We start from the raw sequence: 19,120 nt of genomic DNA, 5'->3' as shown, positions 1-19,120 counted from the left end.
TGTTGAAGGAGAACTTGAAAAAAATTGGAGGGAATAGAAGCTAAAAGAACAAATGGTTAAATTAAAGTGAAATTAAAAGAAAGTAGAAATGTAGACACAAACATTTAAAGTAGAAGTGTTGAGGAAGATGGTGGCAGAACTGATAGAAGTTGCTCTCTCCTCCTCCCAGCCCAGACTTGGAATCACAAATTATACAACAATCAACCTGAAGATCCAACTGAAAACAGCTGAACAGAAGTCTTGCAACCAAATATTTGTAGAAGAAGCCACATGGAGACCAGTGCCATCTTTCCTGGGGCAAACACTCCCCTCCAATCTGCATCAGCCTAGGGGACTGCACAAGCCCCATGCTCCCGGCCCCCCTTGCCATCCTGTCTGAGCTCACACCCCACAAAGGAGTGTGCTGTCTGAGCCTGTACTAGGAATGGGGAGGCAGTGACCTTATATCCAGAAACTCAGGTCAATGCAAAGACAATTACTTAAACCTGCATAACAACCTTACCCTGTTTATTGACCTTTTCCCGGTAACCACCTATATCTGACTCCCCTCCATCAACACCTTTTTCTGTCTTCAACTAATGATGGTGGCTAAGGTGGTATTTTCAGGATTACTTAATTTTCCTAGGTTTCCATCTAGGTTTGTTTAAGTGCACTTTCTGATTCGCACTCAATGACAAAATCGCCTATGGATGCATTTCTCAGAACATATCCTTGTTTATTAAGCAGTGCATGACTGTTCATCTTTCTTTCAAAATCTTAAGCCAACACAATTTTTGGTGAAGATGGCCTACAACTACTTGCCCCTTACTCTACAACAGGACCAAAACTTGCTACTTAAAGAGTGGTCCTCAGACTAGGACCTCAAAATCAGCTTTTCCTGGAACTTTTGAGAAATGACAATGTCCCAGATGCACCAACACCTGCTGAATCAGCATCTGTACTTGAACTAGAATCGTGGGTGACTCATATTGATAAAGATGAACAGAAATTTAAGCAAACATAACTAGTCAGGAGGGGCCATGGGAGGAGCCAGCACTAATGGAATTTCTCACACTGTATGTAATCGGGAGAGCCCTACAGGAAGAACTCTAGGTTTATAAAACCCCATGGTTCTAAATTCCCCTTCCCTCTTTCTTCCCCCTCCATAAGTACCCCTCCATCTTGGCACACAGGCCAGAGTGTGCATGTGGCTTGTCATGAGTTGCAATATTTTCTTTTTTCCTGAATAAATCCTCTAGGTGAAAAAACACCTAGTCAATAATAATTTTTAGTCAATAATATGCACTCTGAAGTTGGAGAAGGGCTCATCTAGACTAGGAATTTTTAACTTCTGTATGTGACATAATTATGTGTGTTGGGTATTGCAAGTATTTAGCAGCCTACCTTCAGATATTCCCTCATTGGGAACCACTGCACAGTTTGAGAACTGAAAACATCATGACATCTAATAAACATCTATTCCTTACTCTGATTATAATTTTAGGTTGGTCATTAAACTTCTTCAAGCCCCACTTCTGCAATGGAGAATGAAGTTGTTAATTTTATCACATAAGAGAAAGAACTTTTATAAAATTTAAATCAAACAATGCATATAAGGTACTAAACTCAGATTGCATAGCATTAAATTATATAATTATATCTCATAATTAACAAAGGTCTTATAATGTGGAACTAAATAGCAGCTCTTATCTTCAGATATAAGTATGAAATTTCTCATTGATTTGGAAAATGTGTCATGAAGCCAAGGAGGGTGGGGCACTAGCTTTACATCAAAGTCACACAGTCCTCTCCCTTGTTGAAGAGAGAAATTGCAATTTTCGGGATGTATCATGGGTTGTGCCCCATGAAGGTCATTACTGTGAAAATCCAAGGTTCCTAGTCAAGCCAGTCTCAACAGTCTTGGATTTTAGAGAAAATGTAATTCAAAGTTGGGTAAGGTGCTGGGAGATGAGACCTCAAGAGGGTCATGGAGAAGGAGTAACAAAAACAGGATTCACTTAACTTCTAACCTGGTCCTTTGGAAACAAGAAATCGGCAGAAAAATTTTCCATTCTGTTCAGACCAGTGTGACCCACAGGGAAACCGGGTGTTCAGAGGTGGGAGCAACAATGCCAACAGCATCTAATGAGCAGATAAAGGATGAGTAAGATCTCCTCTGCAGCAGACTCGCAACCTGTGAACATTAGGCTGGAACAGAACATATTTGTTTCTTTTGGAGTCTCAAGTCTGACTCTGAGACTAGTGCTTGACTCCTGCCCGCTCTTTTGTCTGAGAACAGAGCTTCAGTCTCCAACATGAACCGTCCAGGGAGCAATTCAGACTTCTACAAGGAGCCCTTCCTTTCAGAGACCCCAACCAGGTGAGTCTGAGAGTGCAGCAGATGCTGTGGGAAGATTCAAGGAATGCATCCCAGAATTTCTCCCTGAGTAACCTGAGAGCCTAACCAGGCCAGCTCAGAGCTGAGAGATTGCCATATCTGTTTGCTAGGCAGGCAAATACATAGTTAGTACATTCAGTATGCTAGATTAGTTTTCTCCTGAAAACACTGCTGTTTAGCATAGAATTCCTTTATATGTGGGGAATGGGTGAAAATGTATTAATTTTGTGTGGTCAATTCTATCAGTCTGTCATACTGTGTCTTTACCCATTACTTGTGAACATAAAGAGTTCTACAAGTTTCACCTTGGCAAAAATATTTTTTTTCATTCAATTAATGACCTGTTCTATCCATTTTCTAAGCATAATCTATTTATGTTTATATAGGTAGAAATTATAACTATGATACTGCTTTCTTCACTGCCTTTTAAAAGTATATTTTTCGTACATCCTTGCCCATATATCTGGGATTGAAGACGCATACTGATGTAATTAAATTTTGTGGTGTTTGTTTGTTTTTGTCTTTGCTTTTGCTTTTCTTTTGAAATTAGTTTTATAATTCTATTCAATTTTATTAATGCCATTTTTTGAATACACAATATTTAACCATGTTTATTTTCCCTGCCATTTTTATATTATGAATATTCCATACCTTAACTTTTTCCATATAAAAGCCCGCATTTATAAAACTACATAAATGAACAAAGTTAGTGAGCTCCATGCTCATTTGACCTCACATCATACAAAGAAGGCCCAGTACAATGAAATAAGTGTGCTATGATATCATATTCTCAGGGGTAAATATGTGAAGAAAGGGGATCAATTAAGCAGGATTTTATAAAAAATGTTTGGGAATGATTTGTACGTTGACAAGGAGCAGAACCAGGTCTAGTGCCCACCCATCAGTTGTTTCACAAAAGAGATCAAAACTCACAGCCAAAAATAGTAAAGGAAAGATGTTATTGAGCCATATAAACACCACGGTGATCTAATAAACATGGAATAGGTGCAGGAATCACAATTAGATCAGAGGCTGGGGAGGACGCTGTGATGAGGCCAGTGGAGCAGGGAAGGTCCAGTCAGTGTGTGGTCCCTTGAGTCCTGGTAACTTAGCACCCACGCTGGCTCCCTCTTTTATCTGCACTGGCCCTCTGCTGGGCACTTCACTCTTATTACTTCTCCTTCATTAGCAGGAAATGGCCTTTTAAGCAGGTCTTGCATTTCTTGTGTTGAATTCCAGATGTGTTTTACTGTGTATCAAAATAAGACATGCCTTTTACATTGTTATCCAGCATTTTTGCACACAAGCAAACACACACACACAGGCACACAAACACACACACACACACACACACATGCACACACAAGAGAACAAAGGGAACCATGAACGATTATGTATGTATCCTCACTGTGTATGACACACTCTAATACTTTCTTTTGTGCATCCTGGATTCCATTCTATTTCATTCTTAAAACTGTAATCTGACATTCTAATCATTAGAGTCTAATGTGTCTTGATGGGTCTTGATCTCAGAATATGGAGCGCACTCCTCAAGCATGTCCTCCACATCAAACTTCATAGAATCCTGTCATAGAATACATGCATATCAGCCACACTAAACTAAATCTGGAGAGAGAGAAGGTGTTTGTATAACATGCTCTATGCCTCAGGTACTCACAGTCTAGCAAGAAACAAAGACATGGGCTTAAATAAAAATCTCACCATGGGTGCCCTAACACTTAGATTAAGAGCATGAGAAAGTGACCTTTTCCTGTGCTAATGTTAGAAAAAGAAAAGGTTCATGAAAGAGAGGATCCAGTCTCTCTGAAAGAGGAGTTGGAGTTTGGAGGATGGAGAGGGGTGAAAATTCCAAAAAGACCAGTGGGGAGACCCCAAACAGAGGAAAGCACCCCATAAAGGGTCTGAGCCCTGAAGCTGTGGTTTCAGGTGAAGCTGGAGTCAAGTTCAATGTGTAGGAGACCAGTGTGCGGGAGGCCAGGGCTCTGTGAGGGTGGAGCTGGCCGAAAATTCACAGACACTTGAGCCTCGTGTTTGAAGCTAGAGAATTTTGGCTTCTATCTCCAGTAAGGAGTCACTAGGGGAGGAATTTAAATCAGAGTGTTCAATGATCAGCATTAACGTTCTCTCTGAGTCAGTGTGAATATTTGGCTAAACGGGTGCCCGCCTGTTAGATAGGAGAGATGACAGGGAACTGAAATATGTCTGTGGAATTGGACACCAAGAAGTTGGGAAGCATTAAATACATTTCAGAGGTAGAAGAAAATAATCAGCCTCATCCCATCATAGTGGTAACCATTCATTTACCAACAAGAAGGAAGTACACCAAGCTCTCTACATACAGTATATTGATTATCTGTCCTCCATCATAGGCTGATGGATACGATAATCCTCATCATCAGGTGAGGACATTAACAATTATTAAGCTGTAGCCCTAACCAGTTTGGCTCAGTTGATAGAGCATGGACCCAGGACTGAAGGGTGAAGGACATATTTCTGGGGTGCAGGCTCAATCCCCAGTAAGGGGTGTGCAGAAGGCAGCCAATCAATGATCCTCTCTCATCACTGATGTCCTTATCTCTCTCTCCTTCTCCTTTCCTCTCTGAAATCAATAAAAATACATATTTTAGAAAAAGACAGAGAGAATCTTAAAAGAAGCAAGAGAAAGCAGTTAGTTACCTATAAGGGAGCACCCATACGACTCTCAGCTGCTTTCTCAACAGAAACCATGCAGGCCAAAAGGGAGTAGTAAGAAATATTCAGTGATGAATATCAAGGACCTAAGACCAATATTACTCTACCAGCCAAGCCACCATTTAGAATTGAAGGTCAAATAACGAGCTTCACATAAAGAAAAAGGTAAAGGAGTTCATCACCACCAAAACAGTATTACAGGAAATGTTGAAGGGTATTCTAAAGAAGAAGAAAAAGAGGAGAAGGAAAGAAGTATGAGGAGGAGGGGGAGGGTGAAGGAGGAATAGGAGATGGAGGAAGAAAAGGAGAAGAAAAAAATAGAAAATATGAAGAATAGAATGGCAATAAAAACATATCTCAGTAATTAAAACTAAAAATCAAGGTAAATGAAAAATGAAATTAATGAACAAAATAAACTGATGAATATAATAGAACCAGAGGCATAGAAACATGGAACAGACTGACGAATCTCAGAGGGAAGGGGTATAGTAGGGAAGAGATTAACCAAAGAACTTACATGCATATATGCATTACCTATGGACACAGACAATCAGATGGTGAAGGCCTGTGGTGGAATGGGAACTGGGTAAAGGGGGTAATGGAGTTGAGAAAGGAGGACATCTGTAATACTCTCAATAATAAAGATTTTAAAACAAACAAACAAACAAAAACACCTGTGTAGTCCATGGCCACCTTGGGGAAAAGGTCTGAGGAGGACAGAAATTCCTAATCAGAGATGTCATGGGTTGGGGTGTGTGTCTTAAGGGGATGATATGTTCAAAATATTACTTTACTGCAAAATATAATTGTAGCATTTCAATTGTGTTAGTAATAGCTAATTGTTTAAAAATCGATCATGCTATTTTTTCTTTCCTGCAAGTCACCTACACCACATGGGACAAGGCAATGATACCCCAATTTCAGAATTTCTTCTTCTGGGATTTTCAGAGGAACCAGCACTGCAGCCCCTCATATTTGGGCTCTTCCTCTCCATGTACTGATCACTGTGTTGGGAAACCTGCTCATCTTCTTGGCCATCAGCTCAGACTCCTACCTCCATACACCCATGTACTTCTTCCTCTCCAACCTGTCCTTGGTCGACATCTGTTTAACTTCCACCACTGTCCCAAAGATGCTGGTGAACAACCTGACACAAAACAAAGTCATCACCTATGAAGGTTATATCACCCAGATGTATTTTTTCATACTATTTGCAAGGTTGGATGACATCCTCTTGACTGTGATGGCTTATGACTGCTTTGTAGACATCTGCCAGCCCCTGCACTACATGGTCATCATGAACCCCCGGCTCTGTGGACTGCTGCTTCTGGATCATGAGTGTTCTGCATTCCCTATTACAAAGCATAATGGTATTGCAGCTGTCCTTCTGTACAGACTTTGATATTGCTCACTATTTTTTTGAAATCCAACAGGTCTTTCAACTTCCTGTTCCGACGACTTTCTTAATAACATGGTGATTTATTTTGCAGCTATGCTACTAGGTGCTGGTCCTCTCACTGGTATCATTTACTCTTACTCTAAAATAATGTCCTGCATTTGTGGAATCCCATCAGCTCAGGGGAAGTATAAGGCATTTTCTACAAGTGCATCTCACCTCTCAGCTGTCTCCTTATTTTATGGTACATTCCTAGGAGTGTATCTCAGCTCTGCTGTTACCCACACCTCACATTCAAGTGCCGCAGCCTCAGTGATGTATGCCGTGGTCACACCCATGCTGAACCCCTTCATCTATAGTCTGAGAAACAAAGACATAAAGACAGCCCTGAAAAGATTCTATGGGATGGCAGGTACAAAAGGGACAATCATCCTGAGGTAGAAAAAGTGCTCCAAGACTCAAAACCAGAAATTGATATTCTTTCATCAGATTGTTGTTTTCAGACTTATTCCTTGTATGCTGTCCTTGAATTTCCTTTTTGTTTCAACTCTCTTATACAATTTAAGTAACCATTTTATTAAGCTTTTTGCTTTGTCTGTAATATAGACAGTTGTTCCCTTTGTCTTTTTTTACCTTCACAAAGTTTTTTCCAAACTTTATCAGAAATATTTGGAAGTTTTCATTTAATTCACTGGCAACATTGATATCTTAATTTCTTCTCAAATGACATATCATTGTATGTAATTTGTTCTGTGTTCACCATGTGTACCTCATTTTTATACATCAAAATCTTAACTGATCTTCCTGATACTGTAGATTTCATGATTGTTCCCTAGAAGTCTCAGTCTGTTGACAGTGATGCAATAGGATAGGAATGCCTGGGCACTGGCCTGGGTCCTACAACTTGTTCCTCAGATCAGAGACAATGTTGTGACTAGATGGATCCTTATGGTCCTTCTGATTTCAACAACCATCACGGAAATATGAACATGTAAGTTTTATTACTCACAGGTCCTGCATGCCCAAATACCACATTGGAGAGTTGGCAATAGGGCAGGGGAAGGAAAAGCAGGCTCTCCCCTGTGGTCCATTATCTAGATTACTCAGGGTTTTCTACAAGGGGAATTTCATAATATGTTAATCTTGTGTGAAAATCACAAAAATTCTGTGTTTAATTCCATATAAACTTTGCTTCCGAAGTATATCCATTGTTTAATGTGACCTCCCTTCCTTTGCTTGTATTGAAATTGTTTCTAATTAAAAATAAAATTGCATATATTTCAAGTTCCAAGTCAAATTAAACATAAAAGGAGAACTTTGTGGGTGGCGGCAGCATGAGTGTTTAAGTAGTAGCACTGTCATACATCTGGCAATATGATTAGCTAAGATGAATGTCTTTGAAAAAAACTTAGTCAGGTACTTGTGCTACAAAAATGCTCCTGTATTTCATACATAATTTCCAGGTTTTATTGTCTTATTTAGCTGAGGGTCCAATTGTGGCAATTATAATAAGGACCATAAATGTCCATCTAGTCACATAGGGATTGGTCTCAGAAAAACGTAGTAAGACCCAAGCCAGTGCCCAGGCATACCTACCCTATAGCATCATTATCAATGGACTGAGATTTATAGGGAACAATCATGAACTACCATAGTTACTGGCAAAACTTGATTATCAAATATCTATCCCCAATGGAATCTATGTTGAAGCATACATGAGAGGCTCAGAGACAGAAAGAGACAGTGAGGTACCGTTTATATGACATTCTGAGCTGAAGATGAGGTAAAGCACCTGGAGCTACAGAAGGGAGGAAGGACATTGTAGAACAATAAGAAGAAAAGGCTCAGTAATTAGAAATTTGCCCTGCCCTAGATATAGGTCACAAAATGTTATCTCTGATGATAACTCTTATTATTGGCAAGACTCAAAATTTAAATTCTTTAAGGGAGAGGTAAAAGTTCTTATCTGGGAACTAAAGGGGAGCTCAGAGGCAATATACAAAATAGAAGGTTTTTATAGGATAAAGGGAGGGGAAAGGAGTTATTAAAAACAGAGAAAAAAACGATTATTTGGAGGCCATGACATCTTTTATTTGGGGGGAGAGGAGAGGAAGGATATCTATAATACAGATTCCCTCTTCTTTCAGTGAGGAATGGGGAGGTCCCACATGACAGATTACCTTACTGGTGCTTGATCAGAAATTCAAGGCTGGTTGATTAAAATTAAGCTTCTGGGAGAGGTTGAAACTTCCATTAAATCCAGTATGAAATCTAGATTTAGCATCATGGGTTTGTCACTGGAGTGATGTCATTTTGGGCCTGTGGTTTTCTCTTTAACAATAGTATGGACATTAACAATATTAAACACAGAATATCCATAAATACAGAATATCTTTCCATTTATTTGTGCCTTTTTAATATTTTTAGCAATGTTTTATACTTTATTTCTAGGTATTTAATTCTTTTTGATGCAATTAGAAATGAAATTGTTCTTTTAATATCTCTTCTAACTGTTCATATAGAAGCAAATCATTATTATATATTTATTTTGTATCATTGTTGAATCTGTTTATTGGTTCTAAGAAATTTTTAAAATAATTTATTGCAGTATAATAACACAAAATAAACTGAACATAGTTAACAGCAATATTTCTGAGTTAAAGGAGTTATGCAAAAATTAAGAGTACATACTGCACAGGCTCATATACATAACTCAAAAAAACACAAAAGCTTTAATATCTTTGTTATATAATTGAAAAAATGTAATTAGCCTGATCCTCTGTTTCCCTATTTCTGCTGGTGATGTGGAATAATAAACCTAATTCCAGTAGATATTGGTAGAAATAAATAAAATGTTTTTTAAACATAGAGTATGTCTAATAACTCTTCCATAGGTAGGAGTGTATGTACATATACATGTATGTACATTTGTACTTGATTTTCTTTCAAATAAACACAACACACAAAGACATAACACAGACACACTAATATTCTCACCTTTACTGTTGAAAGAAAATTTTAAAGAAACTTGGTGACAATAGAAATTAAAGAATGAAAGATTAAATTAATATGAAACTAAAATAATTTAGAAATTTAGATACAACGATGTAACGTAGAAGGTTGACCTTAATTTTAGTAATGAATTACATTTCCTATATTAACGCACAAAGACCTCAAAGTCAGAACCACATTTACTTCTGTAACTGAAGTGTTTGTCCACCAGGCCCCAGGTGAGTGACACACACTGAACATGAGATATGTAGTGGAGAGATTAGATTCACATTATTGGTAGCAATGTGCAAGGAGATTGGGAAAGCTAGTGCTCAAAACCCGAACTCCTAGTTCCTTTACTGGCAGTTGGTTTTAATGGGTGAAATTGGGGGTTGGGGTCTTCAATGGGTGATCAGCTCATGTGTATATTCTGATTGGTTGGAGCAGGTGTTACAATGAGATATTTTAGGAGTTGTGATCATCAGTCATCCTATGTCAGCTAGTCTGGAGTTTATGTGACTGTGGTCCATGAGAGTCAGTGGTTTTCTAAATGGTAGAACATTTTAGTTCTTATAAAACCAACTCAAGGGATATGTCACTATGTTATCACAGATTCCAGAGGGGGGACTAGTGCCAAAAACCCTAATTTATGTCTGAAAAAATCACTTTGGTGAATATAAGGAAAGGGTACTCAGGTCTGTTTCCTTGCAAATGAGACATTGGGGGTAGGAGGTTAGGCTGAGAAGGGATTCTGGCTTGGTTTCAATTTTATGAAATTGGGAATTCACTAGATCTGTTTATGGAGCAGAATCACCAAATTGACTTTAGATTTCTTTTTCTTCTACTTAATGTCAAATTTCAACACAAATGCCTTTACCAAAGAAAGCTAATAGAATAGATTAACAATGACAGGGACTGATTGCCTTGATGGCCCTTATCAATGGACTCCTTGTATTCTCTCACTTTCTAATATGACCTTCACCCCCTATAACAGATTGAGTCTGTTTGCCCACCACTTGAATCTTATGGGTTTCTTTGACCAGGATAATGTGGTAGAAGTGATGTTGGGCTAATTCTGAGCCTTGCACACATCTGTCTTTTGGAATACAGCCATGGCTGTGTAAACAAACCCAGACCGTCTGGAATAAGCCACCAGCTCCAGTGTGCCTGCTGAAGCCACTAGACAAGCCTACCACCAGTCAACCCAAAACTTGTGTGAGAGACTCATCCAAGGTCAGCTGAGCCACTGCCATGACCAGAAGCATAACAGAGACCAGATCTACCCAGTCATCCCTACTTACACACTTTAAGTTATGGAGTAGTGAGGCAATCTGATACATGAAAATCACTAACTGGCACAATAACTTTATTAAGTAAAATTGAGAAAAATTAAGGAACCTGAAGGTTAAGCAAATTGCCCAAGGTAACACAGCTAGTAAGTGCTGAAACTGGGGCACAAACACAGGCTACTTAGCTCCAGAGTCTGCTCTCCTAATCAGTATTCCTTCTTCTGCTGCTGCTATAGCAGTGCATGAAATGGTGTTCTTATTTCTAAGATATCATTCCACCAATTATGCAACCACATTCAGAGGCAGATCCCAACCTAGGGCAACTGATTGGCCCCTACTATGGACAGCTTGACCAGCTATGAGACCAGCAAGATCTCAACTTGGCTGGATGGGAGGCACTTCATACTTATAAGTCAGTAGCATTTAGAAATAGAATTCCACTGTCCTAAAACCAGAGGGCTGAAGACTCATTTTGTCACAAAAATAGAACAAACCTAAAATTTGTGTGAAACTGCATAAGACCCTGATTAACCAAAGCAATTCTGAGAAAGAAAACAAAGCTGGAGGCAAACCATTCCTTCATTTTAAACTATATTATAAAGCTATAGTAATGAAAGCAGTTTGGTACAGGCACAAAAACAGACGCATAGATCAATGGAAAAGAATAGACAGCGAAGAACTAAACCCACACACATAAGGTCATTAATTTAGGAGAAAGGAACCAAGAATGTTAAATGAGGAAAGGACAGTACCTCCAAGAAACTGTGCTGGGGAAACGGGACAACCACAGGCAAAAGAATGAAACTGGGTCATTATTGTAAGGGTTCAGAATGAGTCACCCCAAGACATGTACTTGGATTATTTTTGAGCTGAAGGCAACTGAGACCCTGGGAGTCCAAGAGAAACTTTTACCTCTCCCTTAAAGAATTTAAATTTTGTGTCTTGCCAATAAGAGTTATCATCAGAGATAACATTTATGACCTATAGCAGTATATATGGTAGGGCAAATTTCTAATTACTGAACATCTGTTCTTCTTATTGTCCTGCAATGTCCCTCCTCCCTTCTGAAGCCTCAGGAGCTTTACCTCATCTTTAGCTCAGAATGTCATATATACACTACCTCACTGCTCCTCCTGTCTCTGAAACTCTCATGTATGTTTCCAAGTAGATTCCACTGGGAGAGAGATATTTGATAATCAAGTTTTGCCATTAACTATGGTAGCTTTTCTGGATGCTCAGCTAATTACAACATTGAAACCTGGAAATTAGGTATAAAGTACAGTAGAGTGTTTGACTAAGCTTTTGTTTCAAATACATCCATCACAAATAAACATTTTGCCAGATGCATGACACAGCTACTACACAAGCACTCATATTGCCTTCACCCATGAATTTACCTTTTTATTTTAAATTTAATGATTTTGTTTTGGGATAATTAATATATGCAATTTTATTTTTAATTAAAAACATTTTAAAAACAAGCAAAGGAAGAAACTTTACATTAGACAATAGATATATCTAGGGAGCAAAGTTCATTTTGAATTACACACAGGAACAGACATAGAATTTGTGTGATATTTACACAAGAATGAACATGTAATAAATTCCCCTTTTGAAAACCCTGAGTAACCTGGACAACAGGCCACATGAATTACCCTGATTTTCCTTCTACTGCCTCAATTCCTGTTCTTAGGTTTCAAATAAAAAGCAAACCCAAAATATATAAAGTACTCATACAACTCAACAAAGGGAAGACAAACAGCCCAATCAGAAAATGGGCAGAAGACCTAAGTAGACACATCTCGAAAAAAGGACACAGAAACGGTCAAGTGTCATATGAAAAAATCCTCAATGTCACTAATCATCAGAGAGATGCAAATTAAACCACAATGAGGTGCCTACTCACACCTGTCATAATGGCTACTAACAATAAATCAACTAACAACAAGTCCTTGTAAGGATGTGGAGAAAAGAGAACCCTAGTACACTGATGGTGGTAATGCAGACCTGTACAGCCATGGTGGAAAACAGTGTGGAGTTTCCTCAAAAAAATTAAAAATGGAACTGCCATTTGACCCAGTGATCCCACTTCTAAGAATATAACCTAAGAAGCCTGAAACACTAATAAGAAAGAATAAGTACCTCTATGTTCATAGCAGCATTATTTACAATAGCTAAGATCTGGAGACAGCCCAGGTGCCCATCAGTTGAAGAATGGATAAAAAAAAACAAAACTGGTGGTACATTTACACGATGGAATACTATGCAGTTGTGAAAAAGAAGGATCGTTTACTCTTTGAAACAGCATGGAGGGGCCTGGAAAGTATTATGCTAAGGGAAATAAGTCAGTCAGAGAAAGACAAGTATCACATGATCTCACTTATATGTGAAATCCATGAACAAAATAAAGTGCCAAACAAAATAGATCCAGAGACATGGAAGCATACAACAGACTGTGGATCTTCAGAGGGAAGGGAAGGGGGAAGGGAAGATATTAACCAAAGAACTTATATGCGTACATGAATAACCCATGGACACAGATAATAGTGGGGCAAAGGTCTGGGGAGGGAGCAGGAGTGGGGTCAATGGGGGGAAGAAAAGAGAACATCTGTAATACTTTCAATAATAAAGATACATTTTAAAAAAGCAAACACAACAAAACCATAGCCATCCTGCCCTTGGTCCCCAGTAGAGGCAAAGTCCTTCAGCCCAAGCCCATTTCTCTCTCTTTCACATACACACATGCATACATACAGCTTCTTGTGTGGCTTTGGGCGTACAGGACCTGTAAGTAATAAACCTTACATTTTCATAGTTCCATGATGGTTGTTGTAATTATAAGAAGGACCAAAGGAGTCCATCCATCCAGGACATTGACTCTGGTCTGAGGAACAAGTAGTAGGAACCAGGCCAGTTCCTAGGCATTCCTATCCTATTGCATCACTATCAACAGACAGAGACTTATAGGGAACAATGATAAAATCTATAATATCAGAAAGAGAAGTTAAGGTACCAATGAGGGTCACATGGTGAAATCTGGGGTTTCAGATTTTATGGAATGAAATTATATAATGGATTAGGTAGCCAAGTGAAGTTTTTCTACATGAGTAATACCACTTATTACTATTCTTCCTACAAAACAGAACAAATTACTTACAATGATATATGTCATTTGAGAAGAAATTATTCTTAAGACATCAGTGTTTCTAGTGAAGTAAATGAAAACTCACTATTTCTGACCAAGGTTGAAAAAAACTTTGTGAAGGTTAAAAAAGGACAAAGGGAAAAACTATCTATATAACAGACAAAGCAGGAAGCTTAATAAATTGGCTACTTAAAATGTATAGAGAAGTTGAAACAAACAAAGGAAATTCAAGGACAGAATACAAGGAACAAGTCTGGCCTGGCCTGTGTTTCTCAGTGGCTGAGCATCAACCTATGAACCAGGAGGTCTCCATTGGATTTCTGGTCAGGGCACATGCCTGGGTATGTGCTCGATCCCCAAAAGCAGGTATACAGGAGGCAGGCAATCAATATTATTCCCTCACCATTGATGTTTCTCCCTCTCCCTTTCCCTTCCTCTCTGAAATCAATAAAAGTAAGTTTTTAAAAAAATAAATGGAACAAGTCTAAAAAACACAATGTGATTAAATAATCACAATTTCTGGTTTTAAGTTCTGTAGCTTCAAAATCAAGGGCACTTTTTACCACCGGATGATTATCCCCTTTGTACCTGCCATCCTATAGAACCTTTTCAGAGCCCTCTTTATGTCCTTGTTCCTGAGACTGTAGATGAAGGGGTTCAGCATGGGTGTGACCACAGTGTACAACACTGAGGCTGCTGCACTTGAGTGTGAGCTGTGGGTAGCAGCAGAGCTGAGATACACTCCTAGGCTGGTACCATAAAATAAGGAGACAACTGAGAGGTGAGACACACAGGTAGAAAATGCCTTATACTTCCCCTGAGCTGATGAGATTGCACGTATGGAGGACACTATCTTAGAGTAAGAGTAAAGGATACCAGCGAGGGGACCACCAGCCAACAGCACAGATACAAAATACATCACCATGGTATTAAGAAAGGTATCAGAACAGGCAAGTTGGACCACCTCTTTGAGTTCACAAAAAAAGTGTGGGATTTCCAAGTCCATACAGAAGGACAATCGCAACACTATTAAACTTTGTACCAAGGAATTCAGGGCACCCATGATCCAGGACATCAGAACTAGCAGTCCACATACCCGGGAGTTCATGATGACCATATAGTGCAGGGGGTGGCAGATGGCCACATACCTGTCATAGGCCATCACGGCTAGAAGGAAGTCATCCAGTCCTGCAAAGAATATGAAAAAATACATCTGTGTGATGCAGCCTGCATAGGTGATGGCTTTGTTCTGTGTCTGGATGTTCACCAGCATCTTTGGGATGGTAGTGGAGATGAAACAGATGTCTACCAAGGACAGGTTGGAGAGGAAGAAGTACATGGGTGTGTGGAGGTGGGAGCCTGAGCTGACAGCCAGGATGATGAGCAGGTTTCCCAACACAGTGATCAGGTACATGGAGAGGAAAAGCCCAAATATGAGGGGCTGCAGTGCTGGTTCCTCTGAAAACCCCAGAAGAAGAAATTCTGAAATCAGAGTATCATTCCCAGGTCCCATGGGGTGGAGATGACTAGTCGGAAAGAAAAAATAGCATGATTAGTTTTTACACAAATGGCCATTACAAGCACAGTTGAAATGCTACAATTATATTTTGTAATAAAGCAACAATATTTATTTTTTGTACATCTCTTCTCCCATGACATCTCTGATTAGGAATTCCAGTCCTCCTTAAACTTTGTTTCCAAGGTGGTCATGGATTACACTGTCTTAATGAGAAATGCTTTCATGCACTTGAGGAATATTTATTGACATTTCCCACCTCCAGGGAAAGTGTACAGGATGCTCAGAAAAAACATTCCTAGAATATAACCATAGTGAAAGAATATATGCAACATATATGTCATATACCAAGTTAGATGGTGTCATGTGAATAAAAAAAAGAAAGTAGGTATATAAGAGAGTGGATGGGGTGTTATTTTATAGTGGGAGTTCAGGAAGTCCTGACAACAAGGTGACAATTGAACAGAGTGGGTGAAACAGGGTTAGTTGGGGATGGAGGGTTATGCAAGAAAAGAGGCAGTGCCAAAGTCCTGAGATGACACTTGATTTAGGTATTAAATACTCAAAAAGGACACAGAATGGTGAAATAGAATCGAGTCAAGAAGGCACAAAAGAAAATATTAGAGTGCATCATACATAGTGAGGGTATATGGTTCCCTTTGTTCAGGTGTGTGTGTGTGTGTGTGTGTGTTTCTGTGTGTGTGTGTGCTAAAAATACTGTTCACAATGTAAAGTCATGTCTTAATTTGGGAAACAGTACAAAATAATCTGGGTTTCAATGCAATAAATGTGAGAACAGTTTAAAAGGCCAGTTCCTGCTAATGAGGGAAAATAATAGGAGTGCAGAGCCCACCAGAGAGCCAGGTGCACTGGTCCTGGCACTTGATCCATGGCACCTGCTCGTCCGAGAGCATTCTCTGAGATGTCCTTCTACTCACTCTTGTGCTGATGAGAGAAAGACCCACAGAATGTAACAAAAGTGCCCAGGTCCCTCCGGCACTAGCTGGATAAGAGTGAATTAGAACTCACACCTCCCTGACTCTAACTCAGTGCTTTTCTACTCTGCAAGGTTGTCTCACTCTGTCAATGCTTCACAAAGAAAAGGAAATGCTAAGGTTGAAATAGAAAAAATCCTGAGAGCTGAGCAGATAGAAGGGAGGGACAGTTCCTGCTGTGGGAGGAGAGAGGCCATGGAACTGTGCTCTGAGATGGTGAGAAGAAAGGGGCTGAGAAGGAATAAGTTGCTAGAAAGCCCTTCAGAGCTAAGGACATGAAATGTGCAGGATCTTGAGTCCATCCCTTTCACTATTTCATCAGCCTGACTGGCCCCCCATAAGACACAGTTATTAAAAGCTTTACTTCTCCCCAGGAAGCTTTCCCACAGTGCTCACTCTGGCACCCTAATGGCATCACTCACTGGATTTGGCTCTACTGGTCCTTCCTTCCTTGGACAGTTGATGTGGAAAGGGCAAGAGATGCAAGTGAGGTGCTGGTCCAGGGCAGTTGAACTTCTTAGAGAGGCACAGAGAGGATGCTTTTAGCCGGTGGCTGAGGAGCTGCAGGAGTGTGCAGAAGGAGGTCCAGAGGCTGAATTCCCAGAGCTCCTCATTAAATGAACTGATTTACTGTTGCTCAGTTCTCTAAGCAATTCAGCTCTCTTGAAACCAAGTGGCCATAAATAAAAGGAAACTTTTCTGCCAGTTTGATCTACATATTCCCTTCCTACTGATGGGTCCACCTCCCCTGGAATAAACATCTCCCCAGGGTATGTAAGTGCTCATGCAGGACACATGGACAGGATAACATCATGAGCCTCTGAGCTGCTGTGAGTCACACGGAGTGTCTGACCCTGAGATTTATTGATGTCCCTGACCACATCCACCCCAAACAGGAATCTCCCATAAAGTTCCCCTTGACCTCAACTTTGAAAACCAGAGATCAATTCTGAATATGCATTTGATGGGAGTAAACTGCTGCAGAGGTAGGATGTCTTTGTACAAGTTCCCCAGATCCAGTTATCCAATTTATTCATCTGGGGTAAAGGCATTCACATCTTTAAACTCACATAGGTACATTTTTTTTCTGGCCAGCGAGGCTATTCAGACCATTTCTTTACAATGGGAAAGAGTACTTTGAATATAAAACCAGTACCTGATAGTGACTTAGAGCAGTCACTGCCAACATATTTGTAAAGAACTCGATAAAGATTATTATTGGACCATCAGTGCTCTGTTGCAGCTATTTAACTCTGCCATTGTTGTGTGAAAGCATTTGTATGCAATACCCACACGGATGAGCTTGGCTGTAGGTATTTATTTTCTGTGGATTCTGTAACAACTAAGCCCCAAATGGGTCACTTAAAACAACAGGAATTTATTTCATCAGATTCTTAATGCCAGAGGTCTAAACTCCGGGTGTCAGGAAGGCTGCACTCCTTGTAGAGGCTCTAAGGGAGGCTGTGGTCCTTGCCTCATCCTGCTTTTAGTGCCTCCAAGCATCCCTGGGCTTTGTGGCTGCATCACTCCAATCTCAGGAGACATGTGGTCTCCTTTTCTCTGTGCCTCTCCACTGTATATCTTATAAGGAGCCTGGTCATTGCTTTTAGGGTCCAATTGGCTAATCCAGGATGATTTCATCTTGAGATCCTTAATTATATCTATAAAGAGCCAATTTTCAAATAAGGTCACATTTACAGGTACTGGGGGTTAGAATGTAGACATATCTTTAGGGGTCTACCATCACCCTACTAATAAAGCCTCTTTATAAAAACAGGCTGTGGGTGGGATTTGCTCTTTGGGGAGTACTTTGCTGACCCCTAATTTAAGTGTGCAGATTCAGACATGGGCAGTAATTAAATCAGATACAAAATTGTAAAATTAAAAGGGAAGTTAAATCTGGCTTCCTTTTTGCTAGTGTGAAGGTCCAGGAGATCTACAGCATGCAGGCTTTCTGCCCAGTCTTCCCAGACCCTGGCTGATGTAACTGTCAGGCCCTTCCACCATCCTGACTTTCTTCCCAATATAGATTTTCCCTGTGCCAGTGTCCAATAACGTCAACCTGAAGTACTTCAAAACTTAGCTCTAGGAGAACTAAGGTGAGTGGAGACCCAGACATGAGCTGCCCTTGGATTCCACTCTTGGTTCCAATAAGCTGACAAGCAATTCTCTTACTAAGGCACCCTTCAAATCTATAGGATAATGTACGGAGTGCAGACTACCTGATTTAAATTATGAACAGAATCAGTCCACCATGAAAGTCAAAAGCCTCTAATATTGATAATTTACTTATTATTTTACAAAAACATAAAAAATATTTCAAATGTAATAGCATCATCTTTAAATACACAACTGATACTGTATAAACACAGTTCTGAGAAAGTGTAAAGAAGATGTTTCTTAAGTATCATAAAATAGTTTTCTTGATCATCAGCTAATATCAGACATGACAACAAAATATTTGAGGAATTTGTTTGAAGGTCATACGAGGACAAATAGGCCTGCTACTGTCATGTATGTCATCACTGTTCTGAAATTTCAAACCAATGCAACCAAAGGAGAAAAAGCAATAGTAGGTTCAGGTCTTGGGTAAAAGTAAATTAATCACATTTTCAGATGATAAAATTGGCTACCTAAAATGCATTAGAAGGCTGTTGTACTAAGAAGTCATTTTGATCAGTCTAGATTTAAAAAACAAG

At 39.5% G+C, this 19,120-nt stretch overlaps 2 protein-coding genes and 1 pseudogene across 3 annotated transcripts in view; 1 reads left to right on the top strand and 2 right to left on the bottom strand.

Moving 5' to 3' along the window:
* LOC308250603 (uncharacterized protein) overlaps positions 1 to 15,423 on the bottom strand; it is a gene marked incomplete at both ends in the record, with an annotated part of 32,486 nt that extends 17,063 nt beyond the window's left edge. The window contains one exon of the mRNA XM_080673288.1: positions 14,474 to 15,423. Coding sequence (XP_080529414.1) covers positions 14,474 to 15,423 — 950 coding nt within the window. The remainder of the gene's footprint in view (positions 1 to 14,473) is intronic.
* The window catches only part of LOC308251761 (olfactory receptor 7A10-like), a gene marked incomplete at both ends in the record, with an annotated part of 299,707 nt that overhangs the window by 181,765 nt on the left and 98,822 nt on the right, over positions 1 to 19,120 (bottom strand). The window lies entirely within an intron of this gene.
* Positions 5,983 to 6,926, top strand: LOC308249729 (olfactory receptor 7A5-like; annotated as a pseudogene). The gene has a single exon. The product of its transcript is annotated as an olfactory receptor 7A5-like (transcript).

This window comes from Plecotus auritus (genome assembly GCF_963455305.1).
Source record: "Plecotus auritus genome assembly, chromosome: 6".
Lineage (NCBI taxonomy): Eukaryota > Metazoa > Chordata > Mammalia > Chiroptera > Vespertilionidae > Plecotus > Plecotus auritus.
The sequence above is the reverse complement of the archived record's forward strand: the minus strand, read 5'-3'. Positions and strand labels throughout refer to the sequence as shown.